At 39.4% G+C, this 25,942-nt stretch overlaps 1 protein-coding gene across 6 annotated transcripts in view; it reads right to left on the minus strand.

Moving 5' to 3' along the window:
- CDON (cell adhesion associated, oncogene regulated) overlaps positions 1-25,942 on the minus strand; it is a 100,653-nt gene that overhangs the window by 57,039 nt on the left and 17,672 nt on the right. For 4 of the 6 annotated variants that reach the window (XM_067751504.1, XM_067751501.1, XM_067751502.1 and 1 more), the window contains 2 exons: positions 3,291-3,427; positions 1,198-1,470 (listed from right to left, as the gene is read on the minus strand). In XM_067751504.1, the coding sequence (XP_067607605.1) occupies positions 1,198-1,470; positions 3,291-3,366 (349 nt within the window). In that variant the 5' untranslated portion in view covers positions 3,367-3,427. Of the gene's footprint in view, positions 1-1,197; positions 1,471-3,290; positions 3,428-18,635; positions 18,809-25,942 lie in introns of all 6 variants that reach the window. The other 2 variants (XM_067751505.1, XM_067751503.1) reach the window with 1 other exon arrangement.

Genomic DNA, 25,942 nt, shown 5'->3' on the forward strand with positions numbered 1-25,942 from the left:
AACATCTGCACCATGGCCATTTGTGGCAGCTAATCCCAGTTCCCAAAGTAGCAGGATCTTTTTATCTTAGAAAGCAGTTGGGGTAGGGGTGCACAGTTGAGAGCTGGGGCTTAGTCATGGCACCCTTTTCCAGAAGACAATGCTTCCAGGAGACTACAAGGCAAGCAAACTGTTCTTGAAACATTAGGGAGAACTATAAAGCCTAATTGTTCCCATTCTGTCAAGATAAATCCTTCTTAATCCAGTCTCTCATCAAAACTCACTTTCCCTATGCATCCTTATTCTGTTAGTAGCTACTCACATGGCAATAAAAGGGTTTCCAAGAATGAACCTAGGATATCAAAAAAAAAAAAAAAAAAAAAAGCAGTGTATCGTTTGAATTACCTGAATATCCTAACTAGGTCTCAATTTCTCTCGGTTTAAGTTGACTCCAGCTGGAGCCTGCATGGAAGGGCTCTTTATTATTGCCAGTGCTGAAAGCACTCTGCAGCCTGCCCCTAGGAATTCAGCCCTCCGGTGTGTGGCTTGGAGCTGTCCACGGGTCACAGCTCTACCAAAACATTTACTCTTCTCAGTTATGACAAACTCACTACTCCTGGGGAATCCAGATTTGTTCTGTAAATAGGGGTGCCCTCACAAAGACGCTTTCCATTACTGGAAGCCATCACCGTTTGAAAGGCAGATGGCTCAAACTTACTAAGAAAACCACACATACCAGATTTTTCCATAAGTTCAATACTCAACATTCCTTTCCTTACAGTTATTTTTCTACCCCACTTCTTTAGCCTGGTTTCAATTAAATACATGAAAATCACTCTGTAATCAAGGCAAATAAAACAATTAGATGTGCAAAAAAGATAAAGGATGGCATGAAATAACTGTCAAAGCGGACAACAGCTTTTTTGGTTGTTGATATTAAGGACTTTTAAATACTCACAAAGAAATTCAGATTCACGTTAGAAAATTGTCCTAACACTGCACAAAATAATGTCCAGATCCCTTGATACAGAGGAAGACACTAAGCAAGGCTCAAGTATCGTCCCCCAGGTTAAACACACAGCGAGTGTCAAGGCTGGGATGAGAATGCATACGTGTCTTACTCCAAAGCCCACGCTCCTCCAAGTACTCAAAAAAATGCAAGTATTAACAGTAATTTCAGGAAAAAAGCATCTGTAACAGGGACAAAATCAGACTCACCTGCAGTCGATATGGTTGCAGGACCACTCACAACGGCGCCAATGCTATTGTTGGCAATGCACTGGTAATAACCCGACAGGGAGGGGTTAAGAGAAAGGATAGTCAACGTCCCCTGGTGAACCTTAATCTGTTCCACATTTCTGTCCAATCTTTTTCCATTATGCAACCATGAGATACGAGCAGTCACAGGTTTAGCAGAACAATGCAGTACTACAGGTCCACCAAGTTTCTGGACGGCAGACAATGGCTCAGAAATAAAATAAGGTGCCAAGTCTACAAGGGAACAGTCCCCGTGTGCAAAGGGGTGGGGGGAGTGGGAGAGAAGAGGAGACAAGGGGAGAGAGAAAGAAGAGCAAGTTTAATATACTTCATCTGAATCTACAAAACGAAAGGCAATCCCTTACTATATACGTTATGGTCCTGAGAGCTTGTAAGCGTTCTAGGAACATTCTTATATTTTGGAAGAAAGAAGGCAACATACCAATGGAGAACTTAACAGTTAGGGCAGCACAGATGAGAATCCTTATGATATAAATAAAACAAAATACTAATTCTATAAATGAGAAATGGTAAACTGCTCTTCTAATGAAGTAGCTTTTAAAAAATGGAAATTAAGAATCTGAAAAAGAGAAGATGACTTTCAAAATCAAAAGAATTCTCTTCCATATTACCAACAGGGTTTGACTTTAAGAGCAAATTATTTTCTCAAAATAATTTGACTACTTCCCTTTAATATAAGTAATGTTCAACTTTTAAGAACGCAGAAGTAGAAAGTTAGGAAGCCACACCGAAATACAAAGTCTATCCTTTTGGGGATATGAGGATAAACGGGGTATCAATCGTAATATTTTTATTTGGTGTTTGGAATAGTTTCATTTGTTATGTCTATTCCTCCAGTAACTTGGGGGAGAGGGGTTCTTGCGCTCAAGTATCAAAACAGATCCCTCCCCTCCACCCAAAAATGAGGGCGGGGGACAGGGATACTAATAATCTGGTGTAATAAAATAGTTAAAAGAAAAAAATAATAAATTTCTGAATCTACTTTTATAGGATATTTTACCAGAAATAAAGATTAAAGGAAATGCCTTGACTGAATCTGAGGTTGCTATTTAGCCAAAAAAAAACCCAGAAATAAAACCACTAAATCGGGCTTCCCTGGTGGCGCAGTGGTTGAGAGTCCACCTGCCGATGCAGGGGACACGGTGTTCGTGCCCCGGTCCGGGAAGATCCCACATGCCGCGGAGCGGCTGGGCCCGTGAGCCATGGCCGCTGAGCCTGTGCGTCCGGACCCTGTGCTCCGCAACGGGAGAGGCCGCAGCAGTGAGAGGCCCGCGTACCGCAAAAAACAAACAAACAAACAAACAAAAACCACTAAATCAATTTTCCCTTACTAAGTTGATTTTCCCTTACTAATTTTCCCTTACTAATTTTCCCTTACTAAGTCTAAGTCCCTTACAGTATTTTTAACAAAGATAATAAACAAACATTACTTAATAAATAAACATCACCGTATTTGTATATACTCCTATATAAATCTTCACACTTATCTAAAATAAAAAGAAATGCATATGGGCCATGAATTAGCCTCAGGCTTACATATACATTTAATAATAAACACATTTAAGCTTTTTAGTAACCCAGAGTTAGGTAATAAATTAGGCAAGATCATGAGAGACCTGGGATTTGAACCAAGTTCTCTCACTCCAAGTTGAGTACTCTTACATACGGATTCTAAAATTCCTCTTTGGTGGTGTGTAGTCAGCATTTTATTCCTATCATAATTTCCAAATTCAGAGATTTGTAACATATCCTCACAGAAAAAAAGCATGTTCGGAAAATATTTATTTTCAAGACAACAAAAGGAATAAATTATACGGACAATGATGGGAAGGCCTGCGAGTGCCCAGAAGCACTCCTAAGAGATCCTTAATTTGCTTAATGAATCAAAGTTTTAAAATCATTCCACTGGTCAAACAAATCTTAGAAACGTCTTTAGAAACCATCACTATCGTCGAAGCATTAAAGTCAAAGTTCTTCATAGGATTGAGATGAGGAAAAGCTTCAGGCCCAAACTACCATTCTTCTCCTCTTACCTGGACTCACGGAAGAGCACAGAATCGGGAGAGTAACATAGAGCAGTGTCTGTAAGGGTCCAGCAACTGGATGCATAGCGCCAGATTGCAGAAGCGGGCAGGACAGACTTCCAGGGCAAAATCCAGGCCTTGGCTTACTAAAAGACATCAAAAAAAAAAGGAAGAAATTCTAAAGTACAAAAACAGTTGGAATTTTTTATCTGAATAGCCAGCCCGAGTTATGAACACAGTGGCTGCCCTCTATTTTGAAAGCTCCACATAGACTGCGTCAAATACAAGGCATTCAATGATCCACATCTTCCCAATTCACAAGCTAATCTCTAGACGTTAAATTAAAGTTAGAAATTCTGCTCATTCTTCCAAGATACTAAGACACTTATTTTACACAGAACCAATCGTTCCAAATGAATACATAACGGCCTTTAGCGCCTTTCTCTTTGTACATCTCACAACCATCTAAAACTCAACACAACTCAGATGCATTCCTCCTCTATGTTCCTTAAAACAGAAACAATAACAACAAAATAATAACTAACGTTTATATAGTGCTTGTACGAGCCAGACACCATCTCAGTGCTTTTCATATATTAACTGAACCTTCACGACAAGCCTATGAGTCAGGTACTCCTGGTTTTCTTCCCTTTGTTCAGATGGGGGACTCATGGATTGTGCAGAGAATACCAGGGGCAGGCTTGTGTGGGGATCGAGTTTGTCTGCAGAAATCCAAAGACCACTGTGGTGAGAGTGGGATGAGCCAAGTAGAGAGCACACAGGAAAGCCGGGCTAGACCCTGCCCAGCTTCAAAGGCCACGCTGAAGGTTTTGGCATTTATTCTAAATGCGATGGCAGACCCTTGGAGGACTTAGAGAAGGGAGGGATGGGATCTCATTATGCTTTAAGGAGATCACTGGCTGATGGAGACTAGACTGAAGTGGGGCCGGGATGGAGGAGGGAGACCAAGTGGGAAGGTACAAGATCGCTGGGGAGAGAGATGAGCACGTGGTGGGTGAGTCCAGTGAGTCAGCTGTGGAGGTGCTGAGGAAAATCACCGGCTTCAGAACATACACTAAAGCTTAAACCAAGCTGATGAAGGTTTGGATAAAAAGTGTGAGAGAGGGCTTCCCTGGCGGCGCAGTGGTTGGGAGTCCGCCTGCCGATGCAGGGGACACGGGTTCGTGCCCCGGTCCGGGAGGATCCCACATGCCGCGGAGCAGCTGGGCCCGTGAGCCTGTGCTCCGCATCGGGAGAGGCCACAACAGTAAGAGTCCCGCGTACAGCAAAAAAAAAAAAAAAAAAAAGTGTGAGAGAAAGAGCTATATCAAAGACAACTCTTAGTTTTTGGTGTAACAGAATAAGTAAAAGTTCTGCTTCCTGAAATGGGGAAGACTGGAGCAGGGGAAACGGCTGAAGAGGAGGCTGCTCAACAGCTGTGCTTTGGCCACGGAAAGTCTGAGATCTGTGAGGCATCCGAGTACCAGTAACTAGTCGACAGTTGCATATAGGAGTCTGGAGCTGTGGGAAGAAGTCAGAGCTGAAAATGCAGGTGTTACATGTACTAAACCCTTGGCGCTAGATGAGCACTAAGGAAAATATGATAGAGGAGGAAAGATACTCCAACCTTTAGACACTGAATAGAGGAGAAAGAAGTAATAATGGAGACTAAGAAGAAGTAGCCAACAAAATAAGAAGAAATCCAGGGGAATGTTGCATCTAGGGAGAAAAATGGAAAATATTTCTGGAAGAAGAGAGTAATCAACCCATCTCAAACACTGCTGAGAAACAGAGTAAGATAAGATGGCATCAGAAAGCCATGAAGAAGACCATGGGTGATACAGCAAGAACGGTTTCAGTGGAGAAGGGACAAAAGTCTGATCAGTTCAGGATAGGATGGGAAGGGAGGAAATGAAGAAACAGGCACAGAAAACTCCTTCAAGGATTTGCTATAAAAGGGCAGCAGAAAAACAGAGAGAATTGCTGGGGATGGATGGATGGCAGCCATGGAAATGTTTGTTTATGTGTTTTTTTAATATAGAGATAATATAACACATTTACAAAGCTAAAAAAGTTTCACAAAACCCAGCACTGGTAAGGATGTGCGTAAAAATCACTATAATATCTCGTTGGTGAAATATAATTGGTAAATTCCTTTTGGAAGGAAAATTATTCATTCATGCAACAAATATTTACTGAATGTTTATTATATGATGGGTACTATTCTAAGAGCTGGAGATAGAGCACTTAAATATATATGTAAGTAAAAATAAGTAACAGACAAAAATGTATACCTTACATTCTGTGGGAGAGATGGAAAGTAAACAAGATGAATAAATTAGCAATATTCACAAGGTCCATGCCATCCTCCAGATATGGTTCATTCCTTCTCTGTGCTACTCCTACACCTTGGTCACTATCTACCACTGCACTCACTACTGTGCTCTGCAATTTACCTGGTTACATAACTATGTCCTCTTTGAAGGCAAGAATGATGTCATATCCAACTTTGCAAATTCTAATGCCTAGCAGAAAAGAGGCACTTGATGTTTCTTAAAATGAAAGGAATACCTTAATGTAATGTAATTCCCAGAAGTACCTTAGAGAGTAGTATTTAATGAGAACTGTTATCTCTACTGAATTCAGTGTAACCTAGCTATATTTTTATTCTTTCATTCACTTATGCATTCATATATATGATTTCAAAAATTAGCAAACATAAAGTAAGCGCCTACTGTATGCCAGGCACCATGCTAGGCTAGAGATCCAAAGAGTGGTTATTGTGTCGACAAATTCTCCCCTACATTCCTGCTTGGCCAGGACACGGAATCTGACTACAGAATACAACAAAATGTAATGCCAGAGTTACATTAATGACATTTTAGAAATGAGAATTCTACGTGTGTACTCATCTGTGAAAAGAAAGGTTAATTCTAACCATTGATAAAACTGGGTAGTAATACAAAGTAAGGCACCTTAAGTATGGCTTTGAATAAATCAAATATCTCCCAGGATCTGCTCACTTCTCTACACCAGGTACTCCAAAATCTCCAAGTTGCAAACTCAAGTTTATCTACATCGTGGACTATCAGTTCGAGGAATGCCTTTTAAATGTTTTCTTGCTGAGCTCTTTTTTTTTTTTTTCCGCGGTACGCGGGCCTCTCACTGTTGTGGCCTCTCCCATTGCGGAGCACAGGCTCCGGACGCGCAGGCTCCGCAGCATGTGGGATCTTCCCGGACCGGGGCACGAGCCCGTGTCCCCTGCATCGGCAGGCAGACTCCCAACCACTGCGCCACCAGGGAAGCCCTTGCTGAGCTCTTCTAAAAGTGGAAGAAAATACTCTGGTACCACCCGCTGGCAGAAGGGGCCAGCTGTGTGAAAACCTTTTTGGTTTATTTGAATTCTTCCCTTGGTTCAAGGGTAAGAACTGACACACCATTGCTAAGCAGTCACGGCAGAGTAAACATTCAAACAACTTGTTAACAGGAGGCACCTTCCTGAGGACAAGGAAGAGAGTTTCTTCCTTTTGCCAAATCTTTCCTCGACTATTTATTTATTGAAAAGCAGTGAAACAAATTCCAGAGTCAACTTTAACCCCAGCACGTGATCTAGTGAGTTACTTTACAGCTGTCCTTTAAAACATCACAGCTCATTATTGCTACCTAAATATTATCACACAGGAATGTGCCTATCTTTCTATTAGGTTAACGTGCGGTCAGTTGATTTGAGAGGTTGGAAAGAAATTATGACCCTCACAGTCACTGACTAAATATTTGTTGACTTGGTTTATATTTCTCTGTGGCAAGCCTGCTCAGCTTGTTAGAAAATTGTGATATTCAGGACAACAACCTGGGTTCTGTTGCTCTACGGGTCAGGTGGCTTGAAATTATATTCAACAGCCACCAAGAGCAACCTAGGTCCAACCTCACAAACAAACATCCCTGACCATAAGGAGGGTTAGAGGATGTATAAGTCAGGGTATATGCATTAGCACTGCTGGAAAGTTATTCAATACTATGTCACTTTCAAAAGTACTATATTTGTCGAAAGAGGAAATGTCTTAATAATATTAGTGCTATTGCTACTTGACTAGTTAAGTTATTGGAAAACAAAAAATATATTTTAACATACATATCTAACATCTATACATAAATATATGTGTATACTATAAATGTACATAAGTATATACAAATTTTATATATTTTTAATTTATATACACATACATATAAATATGTATCATTTCCCTGCACTGCTCGCAAATGAACAATTTGTTTGGCCAAGTTTATCATAACTGAACAAGGTTCCTGCCATCTTCTCCCACACAGATCAGTGGCTTTAGCACGTATGGCATCTTTCTTACCCACAAAAATTTACCTTGGCAAGGGAGAAAACAGCCCTAATTTCCTCTGCATAGAAACTGTTATCCCATCCTCCTTTTCTGATCTGGAAACAGTGGCCAGCAGAGAAAAGGTCCACAGTAAGAGGACACCAGCCCACCCCACCACACATCACTTGCCAAGGCTGTCTGACCTCTGTTCTAGCATACGTACCGTTCAAATATTCTCATGTAAAAATTCAAAACAGAATTTGGATTTAAATCATATCAGATAAAACAGAATTCTGATTTAAATTACATTGCCATTTTTCAGACTGCAGTGTTTTTCTCATTTAGAATATTTTTTTAAGCATCCAATGTGGTTAACATAATGCCAGGTGATATTCTAAACAAAATATTCAAGGTTTTCTTTCACATATTCTACAGTGAATATGCTATTTTATCAAGTAGAAAATTGTTAACAGAAAGTTTCTACAAATACTCAATGACAAAGAAAATCACACATTTAGCATAAAAATGTGGAATGAATGTACAAAAACAAGGCAAGTAAGCATGACAATTCTATCACCTAAAGGTAACACATCAATATCTCAATCCATTTTCAACTAATCCTTTTCATATGGTGTATATTTACATAACTGAAGATCATAATATATATGGAATATAGTTTTAAATCCTGCTTTTTTCATTTATCACCTAATGATCATGTTTATTAAAATTTTTCATAAACATAATTTGTAACAGCTATAGATACTTATTGAATGTAGGTATCAACACTTAATTTGCTTAGCCATTCCCTATTGGTTAGGCTCCACTTTTTTACATGTGTGTGCATATGTATATTTTTGGTTTTGTGGGTTTTTTTCGCTATTACAGATAATACTGCTGTGAGTATCTCTGTCCATAAATCTTTAACTGCTCTTCTAAGCATGTCTTTAGAACCGACTTTTAAAAGTGAAATTATTGGGCCAAGGAGTAAAAACATTTTTAAGACTAAATATATAGATGGTTGAGGTTGTCGTCCAAAAAGATGGCAACAAGGCACAAGCTGATCCCCATCAACCGCCACCAGCACGTGGGGGGACCCCTGCTCACCAGCAGACTGTTTATTTCCTTACACTGAGGTAAGCGAAGTGTGGATATCAAACATGAATTTGAGAAATTAATTAAAATATTTTATAGGGCATAAAGCAACATTCACTGTCTAATCTGTTAGGGGGTTCTCTAACAATATTCGAAATTTATATGAAAGTAACTGCAGAAAGAATAACAATAATGGACACCGCAGGCTACCCTGATCAAATCTTGTCCATCTCTGAACTTTCAATTACAAAAAATACCATGGACACAAAAATCTCTGCTTTTTACCCAAAATTCACTTCAAGTAAGTTAAGGGGTTGTGTGTTGAGGTTGTTATACTGTGCGATTTTAATTTATAACGTGTATTTGTCTGAAAAGCAATTTGTACGCAAGAACTGCTGACAGACGCTTTCTGGCAATATTTGCTGGCGTTCAAAATAGTAAGTTACCATTCATTCCCAACCATTATCCTCTCTTGCTTACTGCTTTCCGTGTCCATTAAGCATATATATACCCCTACGTCCCTAAACTACTAGAGGTAGTAAAATAACTCAAGGACTTGGACTTTAAATTGGGTTTGATCTTGTCTTACTATTGGACATTGGCAAAGGCCTGATCAATTTCCCATGTGAAAAACAGAACCATCAAGGCTTATCCAACTCACTGGTCTCAGAAGGAATTAACATGGTCATGAGGAAGTTCTTCTACCTCCTTCTTATACTCAGAGGAAGTTAAAGGCCAACATCCATTATTTTCACTGCAGTTCTGAGTGGCTGACTTAAGTGTCTGAGAAGATGCTCAGTGGTCACTTTGCTCCCAAGAAAGCACCTGGTAGTACAGTCTCTTCACAGTACAAAAAAAAAAAAAAAAAAAGAACAAGAAAAAGAACAGCTAAGTGTAGTATCCCATTCAACCTACAAATCAGGATCAGGGGATAACTCTTTCCTCCATGCGGTAAAAATCTTTTTTTTACCCATTCTCCTCCCCATTCCCCACTCTCATATGGCCCAAATGCTGCTCCTTGAGTCCTGGCCTAAAGACTAGCTGGTATCTCCTGAGTTACAGGGCTTTCTCTAAGCCTTTCCTGCATGCCTACAGAGAAGGCAATTTGTCTTGCATTACAAACTGTACTTTTAAGCCATCCCAGGCTTAAGAGAATTTCTGTCGGCAAAGGGAAGCTAAAGGTATGCCTCGTCTCAGAATAAGAAAGGAAATAGTTCCCTAACATTTACTTAACTTATTGTTCAGGTTGTGAACTTCATGCTTTTATAACCCCTTTTCAACATGCTGCCAGAATAATCCTTTGGGGAAAGTCCTGAATTTCTAGATTTGATTCCTCTGTTTTTAAAGGAACGCCTTTGCTTTCCTAAGGATGATCAAAGCTGTCTCTCTGAACTATCCCCTCCCTAGACTCCTATATCAGACTTTCTTATAGTTTTCTTTGAGGCTTAGGGAATAACTGGGATTAATTTGTGAACAAAAACTCAGCTTTGGGATCAGTATTGTTCTTCAAAATAGAAAATTCTTTAACTTAGTTTTCTTTTTTAAAGGCATCATTTTCTTCATGAAATAGTAATTTCCTTCTTAAAAAAAAAAGATTGATTCTTACTTTCAAACCCTCTATTTCAAAACATCCTATTTCTCAATTGTTGAGAAAAAATGAGTTTTCAGAAATAACTAAACAAAAGAAAAAATAAAGCATGTCTACTTTAATTTTTTTTATTAGGTACTGATTAATTCAGCACAATTTCAGTTATGGAAGTCCAACACAATATATACTTTTTTTTAACCTATTGAACCACCCTGACCTTAATCACATCCAGCTTTAAATCTCCTCTCAAAGTTTTCTTCATTCTGAATATTTGAATAATTTAGCTAAGAAGCAAACATTTCCTGCACAGATTTCTCAAAGAATCTTACTGTTTCCAAGAAATATTCATCCAGTCAATTAATTCCATACGTAGGGCATCTACTCTGGGCAAGATCCTGGGAGGGTACAAAAATGAGGAAGATGAGGAAGGTATAATTCCTGAACTGAAGGATACTGCACCCTAATTAGGAAAAGAGGGCTTGAATTAACTTTGGAATAAAGAAAATGATAATAAGTAAATGAGACAGTAAAAAGCATTAGAAGGATTCAAAGCAGAGGAATTCATGTTTCATTCAACAAATACTTAGCGCCTGCCTACTACGTATCAGGCGCTGTGCTATGCTGGAAACTTAGCCAGGGAGAAAACAGGCAGCGTAGCTGCCTTCAGGAGGTTTTGAGTCAGGTGAGGACAGGTGACAACTAAAGAAGCTGTTCAAACACAGCCTCACCTAACAGAATGACTAAATGTTTTGCCACAGGGGCTCCTGTGAAGTTATTCCATGTTGCAGATGGCTTCTTTTTATTTGGTATAAACTTTTATATAACTTTTTCAATCAGAAACTAAACAATGGAACTTTGATGTTACAGCTTTGGTCAAAGACACACCCACCAGCGGGGATGCATCATTTCCACAACTGGTGGAACACTTCGCCGCTTAGTCTTTATTTCGCCATAAGGTGCTTTTGTGTGCTGTAACTTTAAGTGCCATGTGACTGCAAGATAACTACATGCCTTTAGAAGACTTCCTGTCTCCAAGTCTACTTCCCGACTCCCCCACCTCTGAAGGACTTCCTCACCAGCCCTCCTTCACCAGTCACCACCCTCAAGTCTTCTCTTTCTCCTTTGCTGAGGACAATAAAATCACTGCAATATATTTAGGAACAAACTATTCATTTACTTTCAAAATATTGTTTATCACCTACACAAATTTGTTTTTATTGCTTAGTTGATTTATTTTTCTATCTGTGAAAGCAGTGTAGCTCTCTTGGTTTGGGAGGGAACACATGATTTTTTTTCCCACCAAAATCAATGAAAATGGCTTTCACTAAGAAGTGAGGCTTTTTAGTGGAATTCCCTGGCGGGCCGGTGGTAAGGACACAGTGCTTTCACTGCCGTGGCCCCGGTTCAATCCCTGGTCGGGGAACTAAGATCCTGCAAGCCACAGGGCATGGCAAAAAAAAGAAAGCAGCAGCAGCAAGGCTTTTAGGAAATAAAGGTTTTCAGGAATTAAAGTGCGTAAGTGAGGAAGGGATAGGTGAGCCCCAGAATAAAGCAAGTACAGGTGCTGCAGGGAAAACAGAAGGGTTACCCAACCAAGACTCGGCGGCTGAGAAGACTTCCCAGAGGCAACGATGATTCGGTGAATCAGGTGGAGAAGTTCGGGAGGAGGGAGGACAAGCAAGGGGAGGGACGTCTTCCAAGCAGAAGGAAGAGTCTGTGTGCAGAACCAGAGGCAGAGAGCAAGGAAGAATGGGCTGGAGAGGGGAGTAAGGACGGGACTGACAGGTGACAGGTAAGGCACATAGGTGAGTAGAAGCTAGAGCATAAAGAACAAAATAAATCAGGTTAGGGTGCTTGGCTTTTTTCCTGAGAGAGGAGTATGAACAGCTTTGAAGCAGGCCAGGGACAAGATCAGACTTGTGCCTTTGAAAAATCATTTACACTGCAATGTGGCGGATGACTGAAGAGGGTTAGGAGGCTGCTGTGAAAGAGAACGGGGACCTGTACTAGAGAAATATCAGGGGATAAGTGTAAAAGAGTTAAAAAGTGTTAAGACATGGACATATTTAAAAGCTATTGGGTTGGCCAAAAGGTTCATCCAGTTTTTTCCATAAGATGGCTCTAGTAACACTTAGTTGTCTTTAACTTCATTCGAAACAATTTTGTTAGATTGTACGTGACAGCTGTCACATCAGCGTGCATTTAAAAAAAGACTTATCAAAATTGGTGAATTTTTGTGTAGCCATATTTAGGAGGTAGAATTGAATAGGACCTGGATAGTGAATGATGTGCATTGGGAAGGAATACATCTCTTAGACATCTTTGGAATCCATCGTCTGTCCACTTCTGTTTCCCTACTGCTTCGGCCATAAAGAAAGGCATGAAACCTGCTGTCCGGATCTCTCATTTGGACGAGCGAGTTCGTGGATGCCGTGCCTTCACTAAGACAGGAAACGCACAGAAGCAGCAGGGCTCTCCGTGGTTTGTTGTTGCTGTTTGGAGAATGGAGAGGATGCATCTTAAGGTGTGGAGCTAATGAGCTGAGTTGGAGAGAAGAGAAACTCTAAGAAAGACCTGGCAGGCAAGCGGAAAGAAGCCTGAGTGCTTAGGAGAGACGAGGGAGGCGTCTGCACACAGAGGAACTGTTATCCCTGCGGGGGAGGGGCCTCGAGCTGAAGCCTAAAAATAAAATACAATACAATCGCCTTTCAAAGGGTAGCCATTCCTCACTCAGAATAACTCATATTATCAATACCACTAATAAAAAAGATTTTTGTAACCAAAAAGGAAAAGACAGAAAATGATATTCCAGGGATGGAATCAGACACTCAGACTTCCTAAAAATGAGTTTCCAAATGTCGCTGAATTTCACACCCATATACCTTTCAAAGGTACCACAGTGTAGGGTAACCAGACGCATTCCTTCACTAAAGCCTTTGATCAGTGACAGTCTTCATGCTGCCCACATGGGGTCCCGAGAAATGAGAGTAACAGCTGGCAGGCATCCTTCAGTGGTCTGACTGGAGGCGTGGGTAGGGGCAGGTGGAGGCGGAGGAAAGGAGAAGGGAAGAAAGTGCTTTCCTAAGTTCGGTGGCAACAAACACACCCTCTAAGAGTCAGCATGTTCATCTCTGGGGGCTATTCTCGGTGCTTTTAGAGACTAGAGAATCCCTTCAAGCAGTCATGTGCAACGACAAGGATGCGTCCTCCGACCTGCCTCATAGCTGGGACGCAGGACGAGGAACGTATATATCTTGTGAAAGTAGAGCTGCAGAATGTCCAACACCCAGGCCAGGTCAACAACTGGCAGAACTCCCTTCTCACCAGAACTCAATCCTCCTTGCCGTGAGAAATGCAGCACTCTCGGCGGTCCCCGCTTCATGAGCTCGGAAGGATCACGCAGTCAGGAGGCTGAACATTTTTTAAAACGTTGACACCTACAGACTTCACAACCTTCCCCCACTTCTCCTGAGTCTCAATCAAGTCTGATCCTGCTGCTTGCAGAAGCATTTCCTTTCACTGTGGACCATCAAAAGTCAAGGAAGAAAATGGAAGTGACTTGGAGTTATGGCACCAAAAAAGGCCAAACGAGCAAAGAAATAATCAACTCCACATGAGCCACTTCAGCTCCAACACAATGAAAAGGGCCTAGGACTAACCCCAGGAAAGGTCACGGAGATCAAAGGTCACAAGCAGAAAAAGGCAACAGTGAGGGGCTGCCAGCTGCAATAGGAGTCAATGTGGTCTTAATTACACTCCAAAAGGGAAGGGGTCTGAGTGAGAGCCAGTTGGGTTCTATTCACAATATTTGTGTGTTTAAAAAAAAAAAAGTCAAGTGTTCCTGTTCCACTGTCCTTCAAAGAGGCTATTTCTTCCTGCTTCTAGAGCACAGGAAACCAAGAATTGCAGAGATAAGATAATTCTGGCATCCACAGTGAGCTGTACAGGAGCGTTACAAATATTTAAAAGCACAGCTGCATACAGACAGTGAAATTCTAAAAAGTGACTCGGGAGAGATTATTAAAAACACAGAATACAGCAAGTTTCAAGGGGATTACTCTGCAAGCATCACAGAATCAACACTTGCCACAGATCCAACTCTCAGTAGATGTTCAGGTTTGTCATCGGAACTGGCTTCACGGGAAAAAATAAGAGAGCGACGGGAACCGCAAAACACATGCCAAATGCAAAATCTTAAGTTTGCAAGGAACCAGCTAACCCTGAACAGGGTGATATTATAAAGATCCAGACAGACACCTGGCTAACCGCCTTTGTTGGAGAATGAGGAGGAGGAAAGTGACGACATTTAAAGAAGAGCTCTAGATGATGTGTTAGGTAATAAAATTAATAGAGTTGTTAATAAGGCCAATGCCTTGCTCAGACCTTAACAAATGGAACAAATTTTCCCAGGCCATGATGAAAGACACCCTCATGGGGTTTGGTTTAGATTGCATTTTCATAACAAGGAAATAAGAACTGAAGGAGCAACTCGTTTCCATGAAATATATTCTAATGTATACAAACACTGAGGAAAAAGCAAAATAAGAAAAATTTAGAAATCTAAGAAAAAATATCTTTGCTGCAAACAAACTTGAATAATGCTGGTTGAGCACTGGACCTCCTTCAGGATGATTTTTATATTATATGACCTGCTGAATTATGAGTTTCCTAGAGACCTGGAACATAGCGATACTAGTTTCCAAGTACCTCTTCCATCTTTAAACTTGGCTGCATAAATTAACTGAAGGGGTCTAGATTTCTCAGGAGGCCTGCTTTGTTCAAGCTGGTGATGGGAATTAGGTCAGACACGGCTTCATCAAAGCTGTCACAGCACTGTGTCTGTGCACCAAGCACTGAGAATGGGACTCTTCAAACACGTTCATAAGTTGGCACACAAGTCAGTCACAGATTCCTGTGCAGTTAGTACGCAATCCCCACAAACAGATTGAGAAACCTGAAAATAAGTAAAAATGCACATTGGTCTGTAGAAAGAAAACTTGCATTTCCGGAAGCTTTGATAGACAGATAAAATCAAAGAAATGATCAAGATACAATGCCTAGATGAAGTGAAAACAGAAAAAGAGATCAATTAAGACTGGGATATCTTTCTAAACACAGCACAATATAGCATGAAGTTTTAGTCCAACTGGAGAGCCTGAGACGCAGTTTTAGCATTGGGTCCAGCCTGTCCACCAGAAATGAAGCAAAGCTTGTTGGCACAACTCTGCTGGGCTGCACGTGTATCAAGCAAGAGCAGCTGCTTCGTGACATTATATTGGGCAACAGTAAACAGGATGGTCTAAAGAAAGGATTCAAGGACACACTGATACAGGAGACACACACACACATATACAATACACACAGATACCACTGGAATGCCGTAGCAGCAGATAGACCCAAACGGGAAGACAGATAAACTTATTCTAACGATGCTCCTCTTTGCAAAACTTTTCTGAAAATCCTTTGTTAATCATTTTCAGTGTCCATGTATAAACAAGGTATAAAAATAATCTCATTAGGTTATAATTACACCTGATTTTTAACCCCACATAGTCTTAACTCTATCAGCATCACCCAATGAATTCATTAATGGTTATTTCCAAAAAACTCAAGAACACCAAAAGTTTTTTTAAAGTGCCGTAAGAAGTAAAGATAATTCCAAAAGAACCTCAAATTACTCAGTACAATAACAGCAACGTGAGATTAAATATACAGCTTCCTGAAGAGACGGACTTCTTTAAAGACACAATTCTCATTTGAATATTTAAGTTCTGATACATTTCTTAAATACTTCATATCACACTATTCATGTCATAGCTGACATTTGTAGAATACATGTTGTATGTTGATACATCCATGTACCTTGTAAGCTGGAATTTTAAGGACTTATTGGCTCCTATGCACAACTTGAGGAGTTTTTGTTTTGTTGGTGAGATTCAGAAGAGAGTTAAAACTTTATTCTTTACATAATGAAGATGATTAATTTAGGGCTTAAAAGTATAAGAGTGCTGTGGATAGGATCCTGAGCTTAATTTTCTAAAATCTCTTCATTCAACCCTTTTTCTAAGACAAATTATGAGTGGAGTTGGAAGCTGTAGTCTAAAAACACAAAAAGCAGTTTCTTGTTCATTTATACCACAAAAATGTATTGAGTACATATATTCAAGGTAGCTGGGCGGAGGGGAGATAACATAGAAGTAGAATAAGATAACAGAGACCAGACCTTGATCTCATTTCTTAATCCCTGAATCTTTAACTCTTGAACTGCATATAAACAATAGCATTTAAAACTTTTTTGAGGTATAAAAAAGTTTCCAAAAGTGACAGGAGTCTGAATTTTTTAAATAACGTATTTTTAAATATTTAATAAGTATATCTTAAATATATTTTTTTAAATTAATAGCTGGTGGTCTACAGTGATGTATTTCTTTCTCCTAGAGAATGTTAGTCAGTTAGAACATTTACTAATTTAATGTGGTTTAGGTTCTGTCTGCAAGTGGGGAGAAAAAAAAACCCACAATTTTTTCCCCAGCTTCAGGATTCTATGACACACATTTTACAAGTGCTGTGTTTAAATGAAAAATCACTTAAAAGCTTGTATGCACCTCTCACATTAGTTTTGCCTCATCTTTGGCAGACTCCCAAAATGACTGAACTAATGAAAGAGGAAAGGGGGAGTAAAAACAGCAAAGGTATCCAAAATCAACAAAATTTCAGCTCTAAAAATTAAGGCAAAAGTATACAGTTCAGCACTCCAGGTTGTAAGCAAAAAAACAGACTGTTCGTGTTCACTCTTATTAAAAAAAAAAAGCCAAGTTGAAAAAGAAGCAGGAGACTAGTTTACGATTTCATTGTAAGAACTTGGAGAGGCGGCCCCTTTACTTTGTTTTCAGGTGAAGAAACTGGAGAAATTTCCCTAGCAAACCTTCCTGCTGTGTGAAAGGGTCACCCACCATCTTACAGTCAAATTATCTGTGAGATTTTCACAGAATTCTTGAACCACTGCTAGAAAACATGTACATAATGGAAAAGACAGGCCTTCTCACGAAAACTCAGGGTTTACCTTAGCAAAGAACCATTGGTTACGAAGCAAACAGCGATGGCAATTTGAAAACTACTTCGTCATCAAGCTTTCCAAGAACTTACATTTAAAACGCTTCATAACTCCACATAATCGTCTTCTTTTTCTCTTCCCAGCTTCCCTGCCAACCTGAGTAAGGACTTAAGAGGAAAGGCCCAGATGGCAGGTGTGGGTGTTCCAAAACATCAGATATTATTTTGTTTATTTGAATTACATTCTTTGCTTGAACAGCCTCAGGGTACAAATAAAACATACTACTAATTAAAATAGCCAACAGTAGGACTAATAAAACATCTAAAAAGCAGCTTTTATAGAGAGAGAGACTTTTTAGGTGTTTGCCTCCTGACCTCCGTATACGGAACAATGAAGGTACACGTCAAACAAAGTGAGGCCTTTCCATTTCTGTTGGGGAAGGATAAAAAGTCAACTTTTAAGGCTGTGGTCAGAGAGAGAATCCTACTCAATACTGATGCATCCTAAACACGTGGGCATAAATCTTACAGATGGAAAAACATCTAGCATGAGACACAGCAAAGAAGCCATATCCAATTTGGATAATTGTACACTGATAGTTTACTAAATTTAATCTACAGCAATGGTTCCCAGACTTTTCAATTTCAATAACCAGGAATATCTAAAAATAAAACAAACACCAGTATGTCCCATGTAAGAGTGCAGAGCATTTACCAAGTTAAAAAAAAAAAAAGAAAGAAAGGAAAAGAAGAACTACCATCTACGATCATAGTTTCACTGGATCAGAACAAAACGTAGGCCAAAAAGTCATTTCAGAATAAATTTAGCTTTGGGAAGTAATCACTACATGTCTTTTGGTTGGCTGTTTCTCGTTTTACTCCAAACAAATATAACATTATAAACCACGTTGGTTTGAAGAGCAATGTTGAGAAACAATCTAAAGACTTAAGTTTTCACTGTCTTAAATCAGTAGATTATGTTATAACAGCTCATCACCAACATTTGGTTACAAAATAGGCTGAATCACATGTCCCTTAATGGAGCATTAAATGTAGATATCCCTTAGCTTTTCATCCTGAATGACAACCAACAAATTTCCCAAAAGGAGTGTTTTCACTCTTCGTAGTACTGACAGGTTTCTGCCACTCAAAAAGACCCCCTGCTCCCAGTGCCACCCCTACTTTTCCTTATTAACACTCCTCTCCAAAACAGGCCAAACTTTTAGAACTTATTGGGAAACTGTTGTTTCAGAGGCGGGAACCTTGTCCTATACATCCCTACATTCAACTCACAAAATTCCCGTCGTCCCCTTGTTTCTCTGTAGATCGTTCTTAAACGTACTTCTTTCCTCATACAGTAACGGCCTTGATGTTCATTTTAATCTGATTCCTCCTGAGTAAACATTGTAGCCAAGGAGGAGTCATGCAGAGAAAGTACAGAATTTGGTTTTACCTGACGCATTATACTGTGAAAAAAAAGAACTAGGCTAGATATTTATATCTAAAGACTTAAGACATAAATGTAAAAAATTTCTACCGGACCTGGATTAAACACTAGTTTGTCAGTTCCGTGAGGGAAGAGAACCGTGTCTACTTTGCTCACTGCTGTATATCCAACACCTGGCAAGTATCCTGCACAAAATGAGTGCTTAATGAATGTCGATAAATGAATAAACGTACACTGAGAGAAACGCAGCAACAGTTCCTAGGAATTACGACATGTCTTAACACACTACTAATTTAATATGTTTAAAAACATTCTAGGAAACCAAAAGAGAAATGATTGGAACGGTCTAACACTCTAAAACAGATGTTGAAGAGAATCAGCACTAAAGCTTTATGATCTGTCCACTGAGTTTATTTGGTCTTCTACAGAAGCGAACACTCATTTACTTACCTTTTGTGATGTCAATTTTTAAAAATCAATAGCTAATAGTTATATAACATACAATTTGACAGGTACTGAGGCCAAATGACTATCAAAGTACATGATGTAGCAGTACAGAAAAGCCATACACAAAAATGAAAAGAGTTCAAATAATGCATGTTATCAAGAGGTCCTTTTAAATCTAAGAGGAAAAAAAGGTACTAGAGCTAACACCGGAAGCCCTGTTACTTTGCTCACCAACAGCAGTGACTTGGTAGTCAGCAAAATATTCATCTTAAGCACTCTAAACAGGGGGTAAATGGAAATCTTACTTTTAGGACCGCCACAAGGATTTGTAGCTAAAACAAATACAGCAGACTCTCTTCACACACTTATGACAGAGATCGGTGTTACAGACTAAAATATCAGGTTTTTAATAGTACATAGTCATGTTTCCTGCAATGGGATATGAACTTTTGTATAGTCAAAATCATGTAACCAAAATCCTACCACACAATGCTATTTCTAAATAGGAAGATAACTCTCTAGGAAACAGTTCAAATATACTTAAAGAGTACTGGCCGAATTAACTGGGTCAAACCACAAAGAGGTTTATAAATTTCCGTAAAACCATCAAGTCAATCTGTCTCACATCTTGTCAACACTTTTTCTTAGGTCCAGAATTTGGTAAATAAATACCTAAGGAAAACCACATACATTTTTTAAAGCAACCTGCCGCAACGCTGATTTGATTTATACATACACGTCAGGTAGATTAGTCATTCCCTGTCAGTATCAGGCAATATCAACTTGCTAATTTATTCACACAAATAAATAAGTTTGTCTTTAGGATAACTAATAATAAAATTAGGATATTAAAAATATTGTACAAGTATTGAAATCCGAGCTACCAGAGAAATATTCAAATGTTTTAGCCAGTACGTCTCAGTCACCTTTTTGTCCCAGCACAAGAGAGTAATGATACATTCCCAGTGGTAATCCCAGGTCATTGGGAAATGATTTTAGGAAGCAGGTCTCTACATGCAGTGTGAAAAACCTTGCCAAAGAATTCTGAAACTCTTTGCCACCCTTGCCTCTTGCTTTCACTAGGCAGAAAATTGCTTTGTGTAGAAATACATACATTTATAGATAGATATAATACAGATACATACATACATATATATATATATATATATATATATATATATATATATATATATATATGCATCTTACCAAACATCTGTCTTTTTTTTTTTTTTTGCCTGCACCACAAGGCTTGCAGGATCTTAGTTCCCCGACCAGGGACTGAACCTGGGCCCTGGCAGTGAAAGCGCCGAGTCCTAACCACTGGACCACCAGAGACCTCCCAGCCCTACTTAATATCAATTGGTAAGAGCTCTCCCAGTGATCTCCGTCTCAATACTAAGAACCAGCTTCACTCAACGACGAGCAAGATCCAGTGCTGCACACCCCATGCCAAACAACTAGCAAGACAGGAACACAACCCCACCCATTAGCATAGGAGCTGCCTAAAATCATAATAAGTTCACAGACAACCCAAAACACACCACCAGACGCAGTCCTGCCCACCAGAAATAGAAGAACCATCCTCATCCACCAGAACACACATACCAGTCCCCTCCACCAGGAAGCTTACACAACCCACTAAAACAACCTTACCCACTGGCGGCAGACACCAAAAACAGCGGAAACCACGAACCTGCAGGCTGTGAAAAGGAGACCCCAAACACAGTAAGTTAAGCAAAATGAGAAGACAGAGAAATATGCGGCAGATGAAGAAGCAAGGTAAAAACCAACCATACCAAAGAAATGAAGAGGAAATAGGCAGTCTACCTGAAAAAGAATTCAGAGTAATGATAGTAAAGATGATCCAAAATCTTGGAAATAGAATGGAGAAAATACAAAAAATGTTTAACAAGGACCTAGAAGAACTAAAGAGCAAACAAACAATGATGAACAACACAATAAATGAAATTAAAAATTCTCTAGAAGGAATCAATAGCAGAATAACTGGGGCAGAAGAACGGATAAGTGACTTGGAAGATAGAATAGTGGAAATAACTACCGAAGAGCAGAATAAAGAAAAAAGAATGAAGAGAATTGAGGACAAGCTCAGAGACCTCTGGGACAACATTAAATGCACCAACATTCAAATTATAGGGGTCCCAGAAGAAGAAGAGAAAAAGAAAGGGACTGAGAAAATATTTGAAGAGATTATAGTTGAAAACTTCCCTAATATGGGAAAGGAAAAAGTCAATCAAGTCCAGGAAGCGCAGAGAGTCCCATACAGGATAAATCCAAGGAGAAACATGCCAAGACACATATTAAGCAAACTATCAAAAACTAAATACAAAGAAAAAGTATTAAAAGCAGCAAAGGAAAAACAACAAATAATATACAAGGGAATTCCCATAAGGTTAACAGCTGATGTCTGAGCAGAAACTCTGCAAGCCAGCAGGGAGTGGCAGGACATATTTAAAGTGATGAAAGGGAAAAACCTACAACCAAGATAACTCTACCCAGCAAAGATCTCATTCGGATTTGACGGAGAAATTAAAAACTTTAGAGACAAGCAAAAGCTAAAAGAGGGCTTCCCTGGTGGCGCAGTGGTTGGGAGTCCGCCTGCCAATGCAGGGGACACGGGTTCGTGCCCCGGTCCGGGAGGATCCCACATGCCACGGAGTGGCTAGGCCCGTGAGCCATGGCCGCTGAGCCTGCGCGTCCGGAGCCTGTGCTCCGCAACAGGAGAGGCCACAGTGGTGAGAGGCCCACGTACTGCAAAAACAAACAAAAAAAATGCTAAGATAATTCAGCACCAGCAAACCAGCTTTACAACAAATGCTAGAGGAACTTCTCTAGGCAGGAAACACAAGAGAAGGAAAAGACCTACAATAACAAACGCAAAACAATTAAGAAAATGGTAATAGGAACATACATATCGATAATTACCTTAAATATAAATGGATTAAATGCTCCAATCAAAAGACACAGACTGGCTGAATGGATACAAAAACAAGACCCATATATATACTGCCTACGAGAGACCCATTTCAGACCTAGGGACACATACAGACTGAAAGTGAGGGGATGGAAAAAGATATTCCATGCAAATGGAGATCAAAAGAAAGCTGGAGTAGCAATTCTCATATCAGACAAAATAGACTTTAAAATAAAGACTATTAAAAGAGACAAAGAAGGACACTACATAATGATCAAGGGATCAATCCAAGAAGATATAACAACTGTAAATATTTATGCACCCAGCATAGGAGCACCTCAATACATAAGGCAAATGCTAACAGCCATAAAAGGGGAAATAGACAGTAACACAATAATAGTAGGGGACTTCAACACCCCACTTTCACCAATGGACAGATCAACCAAAATGAAAATAAATAAGGAAACACAAGCTTTAAATGACACATTAAACAAGATGGGCTTAATTGATATTTATAGGACATTCCATCCAAAAACAACAGAATACACTTTCTTCTCAAGTGCTCATGGAACATTCTCCAGGATAGATCATATCTTGGGTCACAAATCAAGCCTTGGTAAATTTAAGAAAATTGAAATCATATCATGTATCTTTTCCGACCACAATGCTATGAGATGAGATATCAATTACAGGAAAATAACTGTAAAAAATACACAGACATGGATGCTAAGCAATACACTACTAACTAACCAAGAGATCACTGAAGAAATCAAAGAGGAAATCAAGAAATACCTAGAAAAAAATGACAATGAAGAAAAGACGACCCAAAACCTATGGGATGCAGCAAAAGCAGTTCAAAGAGGGAAGTTTATAGCAATAGAATCCCCCCTCAAGAAACAAGAAAAATCTCAAATAAACAACCTAACCTTACACCTAAAGCAATTAGAGAAAGAAGAAAAAAAACACCCCAAAGTTAGCAGAAGGAAAGAAATCATAAAGATCAGATTAGAGATAAATGAAAAAGAAATGAAGGAAACGATAGCAAAGATCAATAAAACTAAAAGCTGGTTCTCTGAGAAGATAAACAAAATTGCTAAACCATTAGCCAGACTCATCAAGAAAAAAAGGGAGAAGACTCAAATCAACAGAATTAGAAATGAAAAACGAGAAGTAACAACTGATACTGCAGAAATACAAAGGATCATGAGAGATTACTACAAGTGACTATATGCCAATAAAATGGACAACCTGGAAGAGATGGACAAATTCTTAGAAAAGCACAAACTTCCGAGACTGAACCAGGAAGAAATAGAAAATATAAACAGACCAATCACAAGCACTGAAATTGAAACTGTGATTAAAAATCTTCCAACAAACAAAAGCCCAGGACCAGATGGCTTCACAGGCGAATGCTATCAAACATTTAGAGAAGAGATAAGACCTACCCTTCTCAAACTCTTCCAAAATAAAGCAGAGGGAGGAACACTCCCAAACTCATTCTATGAGGCCACCATCACCCTGATACCAAAACCAGACAAAGATGTCACAAAGAAAGAAAACTATAGGCCAATATCACTGATGAACATAGATGCAAAAATCCTCAACAAAATACTAGCAAACAGAATCCAACAGCACATTAAAAGGATCATACACCATGATCAAGTGGGGTTTAACCCAGGCATGCAAGGATTCTTCAATATATGCAAATCAATCAATGTGATACACCATATTAACAAACTGAAGGGGAAAAACCATATGATCAACTCAATAGATGCAGAAAAAGCCTTCGACAAAATTCAACACCCATTTATGGTAAAAACTCTCCAAAAAGTAGGCATAGAGGGAACTTACATCAAAATAATAAAGGTCATATATGACAAACCCACAGCCAACATCGTTCTCAATGGTGAAAAACTGAAACCATTTCCTCTAAGATCAGGAACAAGACAAGGTTGTCCACTATCACCACTATAATTCAACATAGGTTTGGAAGTTTTAGCCACAGCAATCAGAGAAGAAAAGGAAACAAAAGGAATCCATTTTGGAAAAGAAGAAGTAAAACTGTCACTGTTTGCAGATGACATGATATTAAACAGAGAATCCTAAATATGCTACCAGACAACTACTACAGCTAATTGGGTAAAGTAGCAGGATACAAAATTAATGCACAGAAATCTCTTGCATTCCTATACAGTAATGATGAAAAATCTGAAAGAGAAATTAAGGAAACGCTCCCATTTACCACTGCAACAAAAAGAATAAAATACCTAGGAATAAACCTACCTAAGGAGACAAAAGACCTATATGTAGAAAACTATAAAACACTGATGAAAGAAATTAAAGATGATACAAACAGATGGAGAGATATACCATGTTCTTGGATTGAAAGACTCAACATTGTGAAAATGACTCTACTACCCAAAGCAATCTACAGATTCAATGCAATCCCTATCAAACTTGCTATGGCATTTTTCAAAGAACTAGAACAAAAAATTTCACAATCTGTATGGAAACACAAAAGACCCCGAATAGCCAAAGCAATCTTGAGAACGAAAAACGGAGCCAGAGGAATCAGGCTCCCTGACTTCAGACTATACTACACAGCTACAGTAATCAAGACAGTATGGTACTGGCACAAAGACAGAAATATAGATCAATGGAACAGGATAGAAAGCCCAGAGAAAAACCAATGCACATATGGTCACCTTATCTTTGATAAAGGAGGCAAGACTATATAATGGAGAAAAGACAGCCTCTTCAATAAGTGGTGCTGGGAAAACTGGACAGCTACATGTAAAAGAATGAAATTAGAACACTCCCTAACACCATACACAAAAATAAACTCATAATGGATTAAAGAGGGCTTCCCTGGTGATGGAGTGGTTAAGAATCTGCCTGCCAATGCAGGGGACATGGGTTCGAGCCCTGGTCCAGAAAGATCCCACATGCCTCGGAGCAACTAAGCCCATGCGCCACAACTACTGAGCCTGTGCTCTAGAGCCCGCGAGCCACAACTACTGTAGCCCCCACACCTACAGCCCATGCTCCGCAACAAAAGAAGCCACCACAATGAGAAGCCCATGCACCACAACTAAGAGTAGCCCCCGCTCGCCCCAATTAGAGAAAGCCCGCGCATAGCAACAAAAAGCCCAACACAGCCAAAATAAATAAATAAAATAAATTAATTTTAAAAAAATGGACTAAAGACCTAAATGTAAGGCCAGACATTATAATACTCTTAGAGGAAAACACAGGCAGAATACTCTATGACATAAATCACAGCAAGATCCTTTTTGACCCACCTCCTAGAGAAATGGAAATAAAAACAAAAATAAACAAATGGGACCTAATGAAACTTAACAGCTTTTGCACAGCAAAGGAAACCAGAAACAAGAGAAAAAGACAACCTTCAGAATGGGAGAAAATATTTGCAAACGAAGCAACGAACAAAGGATTAATCTCCAAAATATACAAGCAGCTCATGCAGCTCAATATCAGAAAAACAAACAACCCAATCCAAAAATGGGCAGAAGACCTACATAGACATTTCTCCAAAGAAGATATACAGACTGCCAACAAACACATGAAAGGATGCTCAACACCACTAATCATTAGAGAAATGCAAATCAAAACTACAATGAGGTATCACCTCACAGCAGTCAGAATGGCCATCATCAAAAAATCTACAAACAATAAATGCTGGAGAGGGTGTGGAGAAAAGGGAACCCTCTTGCACTGTTGGTGGGAATGTAAATTGATACAGCCACTATGGAG

This window comes from Pseudorca crassidens, chromosome 9 (genome assembly GCF_039906515.1).
Source record: "Pseudorca crassidens isolate mPseCra1 chromosome 9, mPseCra1.hap1, whole genome shotgun sequence".
NCBI lineage: Eukaryota > Metazoa > Chordata > Mammalia > Artiodactyla > Delphinidae > Pseudorca > Pseudorca crassidens.